At 41.4% G+C, this 14,727-nt stretch overlaps 1 protein-coding gene across 1 annotated transcript in view; it reads right to left on the bottom strand.

The window, feature by feature from the left end:
* Positions 1 to 4,080: 4,080 nt before the first annotated feature.
* Positions 4,081 to 14,727, bottom strand: part of BFSP2 (beaded filament structural protein 2) — a 34,563-nt gene continuing 23,916 nt past the window's right edge. The window contains exons 4-7 of the mRNA XM_034759489.1: positions 11,564 to 11,725; positions 7,913 to 8,044; positions 6,535 to 6,755; positions 4,081 to 4,102 (exon numbers count right to left, since the gene is read on the bottom strand). Of these exons, the coding sequence (XP_034615380.1) occupies positions 4,081 to 4,102; positions 6,535 to 6,755; positions 7,913 to 8,044; positions 11,564 to 11,725 (537 nt within the window). The remainder of the gene's footprint in view (positions 4,103 to 6,534; positions 6,756 to 7,912; positions 8,045 to 11,563; positions 11,726 to 14,727) is intronic.

Raw genomic sequence — 14,727 nt, 5'->3', positions numbered from 1 at the left:
AGGTCTAAAGTTTTATGGGGAGGATAATTACACAATTATAGTTGAAGTCTTCTAGGGATTTTTTAACATTTTTTAGTAAAAGACTGTAAAATCAATCCACTAGTAACACTGATGTGCTCAGATTTACACAGTAGGTTTTTACACTACACCATATTGTGGAAACTGCAATAGAAGGAAAGTTGAAAATGGGAAAGTTAATGGAAATAATGATTCTTTAAAAAATAGTTTGAAACACATCCTAGTTAAAAAATGTAGGTCTGTATCTAACATAACAATTGCTAGAATGGAGAGTTGGGGTAAAAGTGACCCGGGCTGTGACCCATGTGACCCGGACATTCAAGAAGCCAAAGTCAGCAGCCGTTTTGAAAAATTTCCCTGTAATTTGCCTGAGCCTCAGTTCCCCATTTCTAAACATTCCCTATAAACCACTTGTATTGCAAGAATAATTCATTGTTATTTGTATGGCACTCAGATACTCTGGTGATGAACCCCATAAAAATACTATGGATAGTTTTATCCAGGAATACAGTAACTGTTTTCTAATGCACTTCACAGGAAAGAACTTTGTTTAAAAGAGCCAGTTGTACTACGTCACACATCTGGGAGACTACTTTGATTAGCTCTTGGCCTTTACTAAGGGAAGAGACGGTCCCAGGAAGTTCAACCAAAAAAACTGAGAGAACCCTGACTATAAGTATTAAAGTTGAGGAAGGTAGAACACAGATGTTTTTCAAGCAACTGTTGCAATTCCAAAGAAAAAAGATCGTATTAGGAAAATAATTTATATTTTACATTACAATTCAGAACCAGATCCAAGATATGCCAGATCATTTGAACCTAAAATCCAAGTCCACGTTGAAAAAAGACTTCTGGAAGATGCCCTATTTCACATAAAATACTCAACTCTTAAAATAAATGAAAGTAGAAGACCCAAGATCCTGCTTGTCAGAATGTGGCTCTCACACACACTCCATCTGATCTGCTGTGCACCAGTTTGTGTATAATTACACAATTGTAGCAGCACTCTCAATTTCCGAGGTGCTGTACAAACATATAGGAAGACACAGTCCCTGTTCTGAAGATTTTACAATCTAATAAGAAAAGGAATATACAAATGTCATGTGAAATGGATACAACATACAAGCAGGGCAGTATGTAATGGAGGCTGGGAAGGCTAATGCTCCCTGCCACAGCCCTGGGGCCATGGCTGGTGCTTGGGGCTCCTCTGGGCAGCTGGGACTTGGGCGGGGAGGCATGGCTGGAGTTTTGGGGCAGCTTGGGCGGGGCTCAGGGCAGCTTGGGCGGGCCAGCCCGGGTTCCTCCGGCTGTGGTGCGGGGCTCAGGGCCCCTCTGGCCCTGGTGGGCAAGAGTGGGGTGGGGCGGGGCCTTGGGCAGAAAGGGGTGGGGGGCTAACCTCCACAAACGGGGGGTTTATGTGCTGTCCATGCATACAAGCTTTTTTCTGTTGCGTTTAATGAGGCATATAGTCATTTCCCATATACTCCTCTATCTAGCCATTTCTTGACCAAAATCTTGTAGGCATCACAGTTGAAATGGGTCTTAATGAGAGAATATATGAGGAGAGGTTGTTTTATGGACGATCTCAGGAAGGGTGTTGCATGCCTAGGGGGTTGGTGTAGAGGAAAGGTTAAGACAGTGTTGAGAGAAGCACATTAACAGGGCATTAAGGCTGGCATCACTGCCGATGAAGTATAATAAACCTAGTTAGTTTGTTTTTCTCATCCATTTAAGGGTCTTTGTAGCTTTGTTTGATATTTATTTAATTAAAAAGAAAAATGTCCTCAGACTGTGACTCTTTAAATGTGTATCCTATTTCTTAGCACCCTTTGATTTCATGTAATGACGTATATCAAAATATCCTGAAGCAGATACATGCCAAGCATTTATTTCTTATCTAGTTGTTTATATTGTAAAGCCCTGATCCAACAAACACATATGTGTTTAGCTTTACTCATATGAAGGGATTACTCTCACAAATAAAAGTTCATCATATGCATAAGGGTTTGCAGGAGTGGGGCCAAAGTTTTATATTTCTATGATTATATAGTAACTGCTTGAACATGTTACAGAGTATATAACAATATTACAAATACAATAAAATGAGAAAATGAAAATATAAAAAGGAAGACTAAATAGTAGAGGTGATTGGCAATAGTATGCAGATTGCTTTACCGCAAAGTCCGGTTCAGATATGCTCCAGGTCAGTCACTGCAATTGACAGGTGACTAGTGGTATATGAGAAAAGTTAGTGATCTTGGCCCAATTGCTGCAAGGTGGTCATATCACAAAACATACCACCACACTTGCACTAATTACCACTCTTGTTAGCAAGCTCAGCAGAAAGGCCAAAGATTGAAGGGGCATTGAAAATGAGTTACCCTGTTTTGTCTTAGGAGAAGTTTCCTCTGGAAGAAAACTGAGACTGGGTCTACACTACCCGCCTGAATTGGCGGGTAGAAATCGACCTCTCGGGGATCGATTTATCGCGTCCCGTTGGGACGCGACAATTGATCCCCGAATCGACGCTCTTACTCCACCAGCGGAGGTGGGAGTAAGCGCCGTCGAGGGGAAGCCACAGAGGTCGATTTTGCCGCCGTCCCTACAGCGGGGTAAGTCGGCTCCGATACGTCGAATTCAGCTACGCGAATTCATGTATCTTATTTGCGTATCTTAAATCGACACCCACCCCACCCCCACCCCCGTAGTGTAGATGTAGCCTAAGGTATGTTTTTTCAGGGTGATGTGGGGAAGCTTGTATTGCTGCTGCCTAAGTTTTACCTACTGTAAAACTAATTGCATCAAGTTAATTTCATGCTTTATCAGCCTCAGGTTTATTAGTGCAAATTAAATTTCACACTAATGAGCCAAAGTTCTTGTGAAGGAACATGGAAACCTGCAGTAAAAATACATTTTGTGCTATTTGCATAGTGGGTGAATAGTCTAATAACAGTATTTGTATTGCAAAAAGAGATTAATAAACTTTGTGAATAAAAAGAGGACCTTTGCTGTTAATCTAGTACCTTTCAGCAGCACTGACAAGTATTGGAGAATGATTTTTAAAAAAATCAAACAATTACAATGAATTATTTATTTTTATTATTATAATTTTAACAACATGGCTAACTTGAAATCTGTAAGCAAAGCACTCACATGAGGAAGAGACTCTAATAAAGTTGTTCAAGCTACAACCTACTTAGATTGTTAAATCAAACTGAATAAAGCAGGCTTCTTTGATGGGTTTATGGTTTCCACAAACATTTTTGTCAGTGATATCATCTTTTGCTTTGAATTCCAACATTGTCTTCTGTGGACAGGGAATTTCAAAATCAGCTGAAAGTTAAAAAAAAAAAAAATTGCTGATTAGAGCAAGTAATAAGAGGAAAGGGAAAATTGTTGGACCAAATTCTACTTTCCCATACACCGGTGAAATGCCATTGGCTTCAGTAGGCTTACACCAATGTAACTGAAAACACAGTTTCGCTTAGTATATTAATTTATCTCACAATGAATGAAATTTATCCCTTCACAGATGATAATCTTAAAGTTTGTGCACCGCTTCAGTGCATGGTGGTGGCATATAAGCCTTGTGCTTGTTCTCTGCACAGGGCTGAATTTCACCAATACCTTTATTCCAGCTCTTTGAGAACATTTTGATTATTATGAAAATTCTACCATTGCTATACATTAATCTTTTTAAAAATGTATTAATATGTAAAGCATTTTCATTTGTATATAAGAACTTTTAAAGATTTGGACCATGAAAGGTAGTATGTGTATTTATTAGAGATCATCATGGTCCAAAATGCACACCCAACACACATGTCACTTTACTGAAATTTAATTCATCCAAACTTTGTGGCTCAGGCCTCTTTCTCTGTCTTCACTCCCACACATCTCCCCTCACATAAGTGAAATTCTCCTCTGTTCAGACGGCCAGAATAAGGTCTGTACACTACTTAAGTACCCTTTGTCTAAGGACTGAAGTGGCACTTCAGACATGTACAGGCCTCTTTTGGCTCTCTGCACATAGGTGAATTTCACCCCAAAGAAACATGGGAATTACACCACTAGTCTTGCAACTCTAAAAAGAAAACAGGAGGGAATCAGTTTTTTTAGTTGGAAGATCATTACAAGCATCCTGCAGAGTTATGGACATAGTTAGCTGTTTGAATGTATAATCCCATCACGTTTGTTTTGAAAGAGCTTAGAACAGAATTGCAGTACTTCTATTTATCATGATCAATTTGCTCCATTATATTATTTATAGGACAGTAGGTAGGTTCTGTGCAATAGCTGATACTGGGCATTCTGATGATTAGTGTATATAGGCAATTTCAATGTATGTTTCAACACTTTCCCACAAAACTTGGAATGAAAATCAGTAGAAATTTAATTTCCAGCACCCAGCTGTTTATATACCTTTTACTTTCTTCAGCATTTTCACAAGGTGCATGTGCTCCCCTTGTTTCTATCCTACAGCCCACTCAGAAGCCAATTACAGTTGTGACATTGGGTCTTCTATTTATGGAGGATCAAGACCTGACTTACTAGCACCGAGGTATTTTCTATTAGGCAGGAGATTATGCTGTCTGAAAAGCAAACCATTTTAATGAGGGCCTGTTGACAGAAAACTTTGATTTGGAATGTGAGAGAGGGGAGGGGATGGGTTCTCGTAGGCTCTGTGGCTAATTCTGATGATTAGAGATCTTCCAGAAGCAAACTCCAAAACACTTTAAATGAATTTAGAATTTCTTCTCCAGAGGAAAAGTGTTCAAAGAAAAAGAATAGATTATTTTTCTCCACAAAAGATGTAGATAGTGGGCCAAATTCAGCTTAGACCCCCCAATTCAACAAAGCATTTAAACATGTGTTTAAGCTTGCCTCTGTTCAGCAATGCACTTAAGCACACGCTTAGTTATAAGTGTGTGCTTAAGTGCTTTTGCTGAATTGCAGGGGTGTTCAGTTACTCCCCAGTTGAGAGCAGAATATAATCCATGTAGTCAGAACCAGATGTAGATTCAGTATTTTCTTCTGTGATGGAAAATGTGGTATATTTGATGGTAAAGCAAGAAACACTCAACTAGAAGAAACAAATGTTTTCCTTGATAAATACTAGAACATAGTCTAAACATTAATCACTAAGGCCCAGATCACCCTGGTGCAAGACAAGGTTAGGGGCCCCTTCCAGCCTCTGGGCCACAACCCCCAACATACCCCCCCACTCTCCAACATCCCCCAATTCCCCTACAGTTCATTCCACCATCCTCCACTTGTCCCCAACCCCTCATCCTGGTGCCCTCCCCCAAACACTCCCCACCTCACCCCATAGCCCACCAACACCTCACTCTGTCACCCACTCCCCCTGGGACATTCATTGGCACTGCCGTGGCTCTGTGCTCTGTTCCTCTCCTGGGCTACGGTGGCTCCTCCCAGTCCCAGTGGTTCTGCTCATTCCTATCACCCAACCCACACACACCACACAGGCCAAATTTGAGTGATAGGTGGCATTGTGAGAGTGCACATGGGAGTTGCAGTGCTGATGTGGTTTGCTCCAACTGCCCCTCTGTTATGATGGAGTTGTGGCTGGATCAGATCTGAGTGGTACTTCATGCGACCTCCATGTACCAAGTTGCAAGGCCACTAAACATGGCCCGGCTGTCCCCTGTCATGACAGAGGGGCAACTGGGCCAAACCTGAACAGCACTGCAACCCCGCATGCCTTGTTGCAATGCCACTCAAATTTGGCCTGGCTGCCTCTCCGTCTGACAGGGCCAAATTTGAGTGAGTAGTGTTGAGACTCTGTGTACCAAATAAAGTGCTGTAGCACTACTCTATCTGTTTGGGCCCCCATAACTTTGTGGGACCTGGAGTGACTGCACCACTGTAGCTACGCCACTGTCTAGCAAAGTATGTAAGCAGGTGCTGACTTTTAAGCATGTGAATAATCCTATTGACTTCAATGGGACTACATGTGCTTAAAAGTAAATGTGTTCAAGTATTTTACTGGATCATGGCCTAAATCATGTTTTCTGTTCTGTAGGAGGATGAGGCCTTCCCCAAGAGCCCAGCCTGAGTGGCTGGTCTTTATACTGGGAGGGAGGGGTGTCTAAGGAAGGGAATCATGTTCCCAACATATGAAGCAGCAGCACAGCTGCTTTACAGCGGTTAATGTAGCTTTGAGGCTGTAATAGCTTCTTTAGCTCTTATGGCCCAGTGCTTTGGGAAATGAAGGCTCCTTGGTCCACTGGCCCTGGTCTACTCCTCCCCTGCCCTGCTCTCACACTACTGGCATCTAATGCAAAGAACTAGGAACCTATGCAGAGTTGGACTTGAGGTGTACATCCCCCTGTACAGGTTCTTCAAATTTAGCCACCTATGCCACTGCTCAGTGGACCATTCCAGTTCTGTTGTCTCTGGGGATCTCAGCTCATATCCCACAGTGCACAATGTTATCATTCATGTTATTCACAAGTTCTGTGTTCATGACATACTCTCCATTTTAAAAAGAAATACCTTCTTTCTTCTGCATCCAGAAGACAGTGATATGCAGCGATATCCTTCTCCAGCTGTATTTTGTTGGACAGCAGAGTTTCACGATCCCTCTGCTGCTGCTCAGTTTCTGCTCTGATTTCTCGCACCTCTGCCTCTAGCTTGGTAATGACAGAGCCTAGGTTCTGAAGTTCAATGTCATGCCAGTGCTTAGCATCATACAAGGAGTTCTCCAGACCCCTTTTCTACATGAAACAGTAATTATAACACTCAGAACAGAGTCATGACTTCTGATAATCTTTGTAGTAGCGTTTCAGTTAGGCTGCAGTGAATGGTATGTGTGGGAAATTTGAAACTGCCCTAATCCTTTGCATTTGAATTTGCTGAAATGGAGACCCGAGTATACTGGGCATTCTGTTAATTAGATATTTGTATTCTATCTGTGCATTGTGGCAATGTGGACTGATAAACTGCTTTGTCCGAGGCTATCTCAGAGTTTTTCAAACTGTGGGGTTTGCCCCCCCCCATAGAAGCATGGAGGAACTTGGGGGAGGGCGAATGGTGACTCCAGGTGGCTTGTGCCAGCCCCAATAGCAGGACCTGGTCCAGCCCCCATGGGGAAGGGGGGCGGAGAGGGAGCATTACCTCCCCTGCGACCCACCTCAGTGGGCCACCCAGCCTGTGGGTCAGGTTCAGCATCCGCTGCAACTGTGCTGATTTCTGCTCTTGGCAGCCTCCATGTTCAGCGCTGGCTCCCCCTCCAGAGACCTTCCCAGGTGCTTTCCCCCACCCTAAAAACCCAAGAGGGGAGGGGCAGAGGGGCAGGTATTGGCCTTGCCCTAGTGGCACTGCCTGGCTGCAAGGTAGAAGCAGCCTGCTGCTGAGGAAGCCTTGGCTGTGCCATTGCTAAGTATCTGTGTATTTGAAACTTACAGGTGTAGGTAATTTACTTAAAGTTGTGTTACGGCCTCTGTTAGGTTTATGAATCGGCTATCAAGCATACTTTATGTATCTATTTTTGTCTGAGTTGTAAGGGTGCAACAAAAATTGTAACTCAAAGGGGGTGCTCAGCTCAAAAAGTTTGCAAACCGTTGGTCTATCTGGTTAAAAGGCACTAAAGTTTGCTTAATATACTTTGTGCTCTATAACACTATGTACCCAGTAATCTCAGTGAGGTTTACAAATGTTAATGAATTAAAGTGTTGAGGGATAAAATTTCAGAGCCTGATTTTCATAAGTGCTGGGCACCCACACCACCAGTTTAATCAATGAGAGTGCGGGCATATAGGGACTTATTCTCACCAGGCACATCAAGATGAGAATATGCCCTAGAAAAGCATACTGAATTTTATTGAGTATAGTCCAGTGAGTATACACCAGTTCTAAATCGATAGCTACTTACCAAAGTTCTTAAAGATTCAGTCTCTGCTTGTAGACTCTGTATTTTGCAGGCTGTTTCATGGAACTCTGCTCTCAGGGATTCCACCAGTTCATCCTCTTGGGTTTGTACAGCAGGTGCTGTTTCTGTGGTTTGCTGACAACAGGTAATAGTTGTCAGTCACAAAATGCTTTAATAATAATAATTTATATTCCTCCCATCCCATAATGAAAGTAGTCTTTTGCAATTTGTGGCTACTCTGATTTTAAATTTGTCATTTCTATTTTCAGTTCCTTTAACAATTTTGGATACTTTTAAGAGCGTAACCACCACTTTTTCTGTATACGTATTGTAAAATTGGTCTATGTATATATGTATCCAAGAATACATACATATATTCCCATCAGCATGCTGCTTAGTGTTCATACAAATACATTAAAAGTGACCTGCAAAGAGAAAAATGGGGTTCTGCACTTTTTCCTCTATATGATGTATTATAGTGAAAGTTTGGAGGTTTTTTTCCCCCATTTCATTTTATATTAGAAATCCACATCTCTTCTACTCCATTTTTTGTTTGTTTGTTTGTTTTTATGGAAGATTGTAGGATTCATGGAAGACTGAAGAATTAATAGGATTATGACATCAAGACCAATGAAGTAAAACCTGATTAATGAAGAGGGGAAATTATTATTTCATACTTTATATTTTGTGTTTTAACACCTGTTTAACTCAAACTCCCTAGAAATAGGCAAAGGAAAATACTTTTTATGAAAGATTAAACATGACTGCCTCTTTTAGTAAGGGAGAGACAAGATGGCTAAAGTAATATCTTTTATTGGACCAACTTTTGTTGGTGAAAGACACAAGCTTTCGAGCCACACAGAGCTCTTGTTAGGATGGGAAAGGTCAAGGGTCAAAAGAGCTCCAAGTCTACATTGAGCAAACATCAGACTTGATTTTCCTGATATTTCTCAGAAAAAACAAGTAGGAAAAAACTCTCTTTGAGGAAAAACAAACATTCAATCCCCCTTTTTCACATCTCAAAACCAAAATAAGATCTCAGGCCCTATTTCCCCCTCCCTTTCAGGTCACTTTTAATACTAGTTTATGTAGGGTACTTTGGGTTCACACCGAATGCTCAGCCTAGCCCTATCCCACTTTATGGCCTATTTTCTGACCACGTAATCTTTTACCACGAAGGTAATATAACATTCAAATGGATCTGGAATTTCATATGCTAATATTGGGAATGCATAAATACAGATACACCAATAGCAGGGTGTGGGCAGTTGTATAGCTCAACTTATTTGATTTGACTCAGATTATCTCCATTGTAACGAAATTTAAAAACCTATCTTAGTCCATACGGGTGAAATTCTTCCATGTGCAGAAGGTTAGCAAAGACACATGCACCATTTAAGTCCCAATTAAGCCCTCAAAATAGGGCTTAAGTAGGACTTAAGTAATGCATTGTGCTGCATTGTAAAGGGGTGAATTCTGCTCTGACTAGATTGTGCCTATTAGACATAGTAATGAGTAGCAGATGGTGCAAAGTCACATTGCCCAGAGGCATTTTAGGGAGAGATTGTACCTCCAAGAGATACAATCTCCTCCTGAACTACCTGATGAACTCCTGGTGTGTCCCCTGTGGAATAATTTGCACTTCCCGGGATGCACAGAGAGAGCCATCCCTATGCTTCTACAGGGACTGCAAATATCCTTATCCCTTTTATGAGGTGCACGGAGGAGGGAAGCATCCTTGTGTTCTCGCAACTGGGCATCAGCACAAAGGCCACTCATAATCTGACCCTAAACCTGATCTAATTATTTTTGTGTCCTTCTGCTTTTATTCTTCCTGCACTTGTGCAGTTGTACCGAGGGGAGAGTGTACACCAAATTCCTTGTGCCTTGGAGGCATTTGGGTGAGGGAGAGCCAGGGCAGGATTTCCTTCTAAGTGTATGGTGCTTTATTTTTGAAGTTCCTAGAGAACTGTTTGATTTTAGGACAGTCTGTGCTATTGCTCTGCATTGTGCACTGTTCAGGAGTCTGGAAGCTGAGTTAATTTGTTTTCATAGAATTAAAATAACTGAAATGATTAAAATAGATTGAAACATCTGGAAGACAATGATAGATCTGATAGTCTAATCAGCATGGTTTCTGCAAAAGGAAATCATGTCTCACTAGTATCTTTGAACATGTCAATAAAGAATTATTTGAACATGTCAATAAAGTAGTGGATAAAGGAATCGTGATTTTTGTAGACTTTCAAAAGGTCTTTCACAAGGTGTCTCATAGGAGGCTATTAAAGAAACTAAGTAGTCATGAGGTGACAGGTAAACTAGCTAATAGGAAACAAAAGTAGCATTAAATAGTCAGTTATCATCATAACAAAAGTCTAACAGCAGAGTGCCTCAAAGTTCTGTACAAGGTCCCATGTTGTTAATAATCTTGAGGGGTGTGTATGTGAGTGAGATGGCCAGTTTGGCAGGTGACACAAAGTTATTTAGTTTAGTGAGGAACTTCAGGGGGACCTAACCAAGCTAGATGAATGAGCAACACAGTGGTAAATGATGTTCAATGTTGATAAATGGCAAAGTAGTGCATTTGGAGGGAAATAGTTAAAAAGCTTGTATACCGTTTTAGGATCTAAATTAACTATCAGCTCAGATAGGAATTTGAGCATCATGTAGACAAGTCAAAGAAGACTTCAGCTGTACATTGAGACAAAATTTTAAAGATGTTTGGGCATCTATGGCACATTTGAAAATCCCACTAAGTGGCAGGCAGTAGGGGGAGAGCAGGGGGTCGCTGCATACTGCCCCTGCCCACAGGTGCTTCCCCTGCAGACAGGCGCTGCCCCTGCCACTCCCATTGGCCGAAGTTCCCAGCCAATGGGAGCTGTGGAATCAGCGTTCGGGGCGGGGGTAGTGCACGGAGACCCCCTGCCCACTCCCCTCCCCTCCCCTCCCAGGGGCCGCAGGGATGTGCTGGCTGCTTCCCGGAGTGGCGTAGAGCCAGGGTAGGCAGGGAGCCTGCCTTAGCTTTGCTGCGCCGCCAGACTTTTAGCACCTAAAATCTCCCGGTTTGGCTTCAATAGCCTCTGGGAGATAGAACCTGATTCCAGGAAACTCCCAGCGAAATTGGGAGGGTTGGCAACCCTAGCTGATCAGCAGGGCCAGCGGCCCCAGACATGATTCTACCCTGTCTCTGCTCCTCCCCCTCCCTCCCAGTGCCTCCTGCATGCTGGGAAACAGCTGGGCCTGCGGAAGGACTCCAGGGGGTTGCGGACCCCAGTCTGAGAAACACTGCCGTAGAGAACTAATTTTCTGCTTTAGCGTCTCGTTGGAAATGATAGGAAAGCAAAAATGTGTATAGACTCCCTTATTTTGCAATGAAAGCATCGATGTTTTAAAATTGATATAAATAGGCTGAATTTCTACTCTGAGTTACATCTGTGCCACCCCAGTGAGGTCAGTGGATTTGCATGAACACTTCTTGGGATGAAGCTGGATCAAGGTTCCTTAGACTGTTATCATTCTTTGTTTCAAGAAAAAATATTTTAATGATTACCCCAGGGGACTAGAAAAAATATATGTTTTTCCTTGGTGTTGAAGACAGCTGCAGAGAACACCGTAGGTGCCTACCTTGGTATGAAGGACACTGTAGGTGCCTACCTTGGTATGAAGCAAGGCACCTGTCTCAACACGATTTTTCTCTATATCCTTCTCCCAGTGAATTCTGATTTTTTCCAGTATGTCATCCAGGCCAGTTCCAATTGGAGCTTCCAGTTCTTCCAGCTGTGATCCAGCAAGCTGATTGTATAACATCTTCACATCCTGAAAAAAACATACATATAAGAAAAAGGGTCAGCGGTCAGTTCCAGTTTTAGGGGATACTAAGGAGCACTTACGGTGCAATTTAGTTGTCTCGGTGTGATGCAAACACATCCACAAAGCCATTATTTAAACTTTAGCTCTTGTTGGGGCTATTGCAAGCTTCTTAAAAGATCTGATTCTCCATTACCTTGCACTTTTTGTGGTCATTTACACGTTTGCAAAGTGAATGCAGTGTGAGTGTAAAACACTGTCATTCTGTTTTGGTAGTGTGCACAGGAGTAAATGACTGTATAAGGTGCAAGGCAGTGGAGAAGCAGGCCCATTGTCTAGAGGCCCGTTGTCTAGCCTGTTCTCTGGAGGGGATATTCCAACTAATCAATTCTTTCATATGATTTCCTATGTCTGGTGTGTTACAGGCACCTTTAGGATCCTTCCTAAGAATATAGCACAGCCCCCAACTGAAACCTGTCTCTGTATAAGCATGTGTGTGTATGTATGTATAAATATGCTGTCTCAGCTCAGAGGATCTGCATGCTGCTTGGATGTAAGGCTGGGATATAGAAGGAATAAAACTTCCTGGAAAAGTGTTTGTTCATCACTGCTTGAGAAAAACTATTTAGATGGCTGGTAACAGGCCCATTATTTAACATTTATTTTCTGCAGGCCAAATTCAGGCCAGTTCTTTTACAAATGCTTGTACAAATAGTTTTGAGCACTGTCATGTGTATGGGCACAAAAACAAATGAAGTTTGCACATGTAGGCCTGAATTATAGTCCCTTTTACACCACCCTATTTACATATACCATTTCCATATACTGCTAGAACAGCGTAAAGGGGCCTGATAATTGGTCTGTAAACAATATCACCTACAAGTGATGACAGTGCTGAGAATAAATGTGGGTGAGGGTATGTAAAAATGTACATGCAAAAATGGAGGCTGAGTTGAGGTCCCTTTAAAAATGTGCCCCGTTGATATAATCATTCTGTTCAACAGTTTCCTGTGATGGCATTTCCATGTGAAGATCAAGTACTTATTCTGGGTTCTATTGTGACCTGTCTTACCTGCACTGGTAAATAATGGAGCATATGTCACAACCTTACTCCTCTGAATGAGCTACCCACATTGCCATTCTGGGTACAGAAGGAGAACAGTTGCTGCAGAGCCACTACTCCCTCCTAGGGCTGTTGATTAATCGCAGTTAACTCACACGGTTAACTCAAAAAAATTAATTGTGATTTAGAAAATGAATTGCGATTAATCGCCGTTTTAATTGCACTGTTAAACAATAGAATTGTATTACATATTAAATATTATAATTGTATTAAATAATTGAAATGTATGAATTTTTTTTTGCATTTTCAAATATATTGATTTCAATTACAACACAAAGTACAAAGTGTACAGTGCTCACTTTGTAGTATTTTTATTTCAAATATTTGCAGTGTAAAAAGATAAAAGAAATAGTATTTTTCAATTCACCTCATACAAGTACTGTAGTGCAATCTCTTTACTGTGAAAGTGCAACTTGCAAAGGAAGATTTTTTTTTTGTTAACTAACTGCACTCAAAAACAAAACAAAGTAAAACTTTAGAGCCTACAAGTAAACTCAGTCCTACTTCTTGTTCAGCCAATTGCTCAGACAAACAAGTTTGTTTACATTTACTGGGAGATAATGCTGCCCGCTTCTTGTTTACAATGTCACCTGAAAGTGAGAACAGGCGTTCGCATGGCACTTTTATAGCCGGCATTGCAAGATATTTACATGCCAGATGTGCTACAGATTCCTATGTCCCTTCACGCTTCAACCACCAATCCAGAGGACATGCGTCCATGCTAATGATGGGTTCTGCTCAATAACGATCCAAAGCAGTTCGGACTGACACATGTTCATTTTCATTATCTGAGTCAGATGCCACCAGCAGAAGGTTGATTTTCTTTTTTGGTGATTCAGGTTCTGTAATTTCCGCATCAGAGTGTTGCTCTTTTAAGACTTCTGAAAGCATGCTCCACACCTCATCCTCTCAGATTTTGGAAGGCACTTCAGATTCTTAAACCTTGGGTCAAGTGCTATAGCTATCTTTAGAAATCTCACATTGGTATCTTCTTTGTTTTTTGTCAAATCTGCAGTGAAAGTGTTCTTAAAACGAGCAACATGCTGGGTCATCATCCGAGACATGAAGTATAACATGAAGTATATGGCAGAATGCAGGTAAAACAGAGCAGGAGACACACAGTTCTCCCCCAAGGAGTTCAGTCACTAATTTAATTAACACATTATTTTTTTAATGAGCGTCATCAGCATGGAAGCATGTCCTCTGGAATGGTGGCCATAGCATGAAGGGGCATACGAATGTTCAGCATATCTGGCACGTAAATATCTTGTAATGCCGGCTACAAAAGTGCCATGCAAATGCCTGTTCTCACTTTCAGATGACATTGTAAATAAGAAGCTGGCAGCATTATCTCCCAGTAAATGTAAACAAACTTGTTTTTCTCAGCGACTGGCTGAACAAGAAGTAGGACTGAGTGGACTTGTAGGCTTTAAGTTTTACTTTGTTTTGTTTTTGAGTGCAGTTATTTTTTGTACATAATTCTACATTTGTAAGTTCAACTTTCATGATAAAGAGATTGCACTACGGTACTTGTAGATTAATTGAAAATATTTCTTTTTACAGTGCAAATATTTGTAATAATTATAAAGTGAGCACTGTACACTTTGTATTCTGTATTGTAATTGAAATCAATATATTTGAAAATGTAGAAAACCTCCACAAATATTTAAATAAATGGTATTCTATTGTTTAACAGTGCGATTAATCATGATTAATTTTTTTTTAACTGCTTGACAGCCCTACTCCCTTCCCTTCCCACCACACCTAGATGGGGAGGAGGCAGACAGAGACGGAGTGGGTGGAGCCTTGGTTTGGCACAGTTGTGCCAGTGTGGATGGGGAAGCAATCTACAATTAGGTATAGGGCTGGTCCAGCTTACTTACCCAGT

The sequence above is a fragment of the Trachemys scripta genome, chromosome 2 (genome assembly GCF_013100865.1).
Source record: "Trachemys scripta elegans isolate TJP31775 chromosome 2, CAS_Tse_1.0, whole genome shotgun sequence".
NCBI classification, from domain to species: domain Eukaryota; kingdom Metazoa; phylum Chordata; order Testudines; family Emydidae; genus Trachemys; species Trachemys scripta.
Note: the sequence above shows the minus strand (reverse complement) of the source record. Positions and strands in the feature narration are given on the sequence as shown.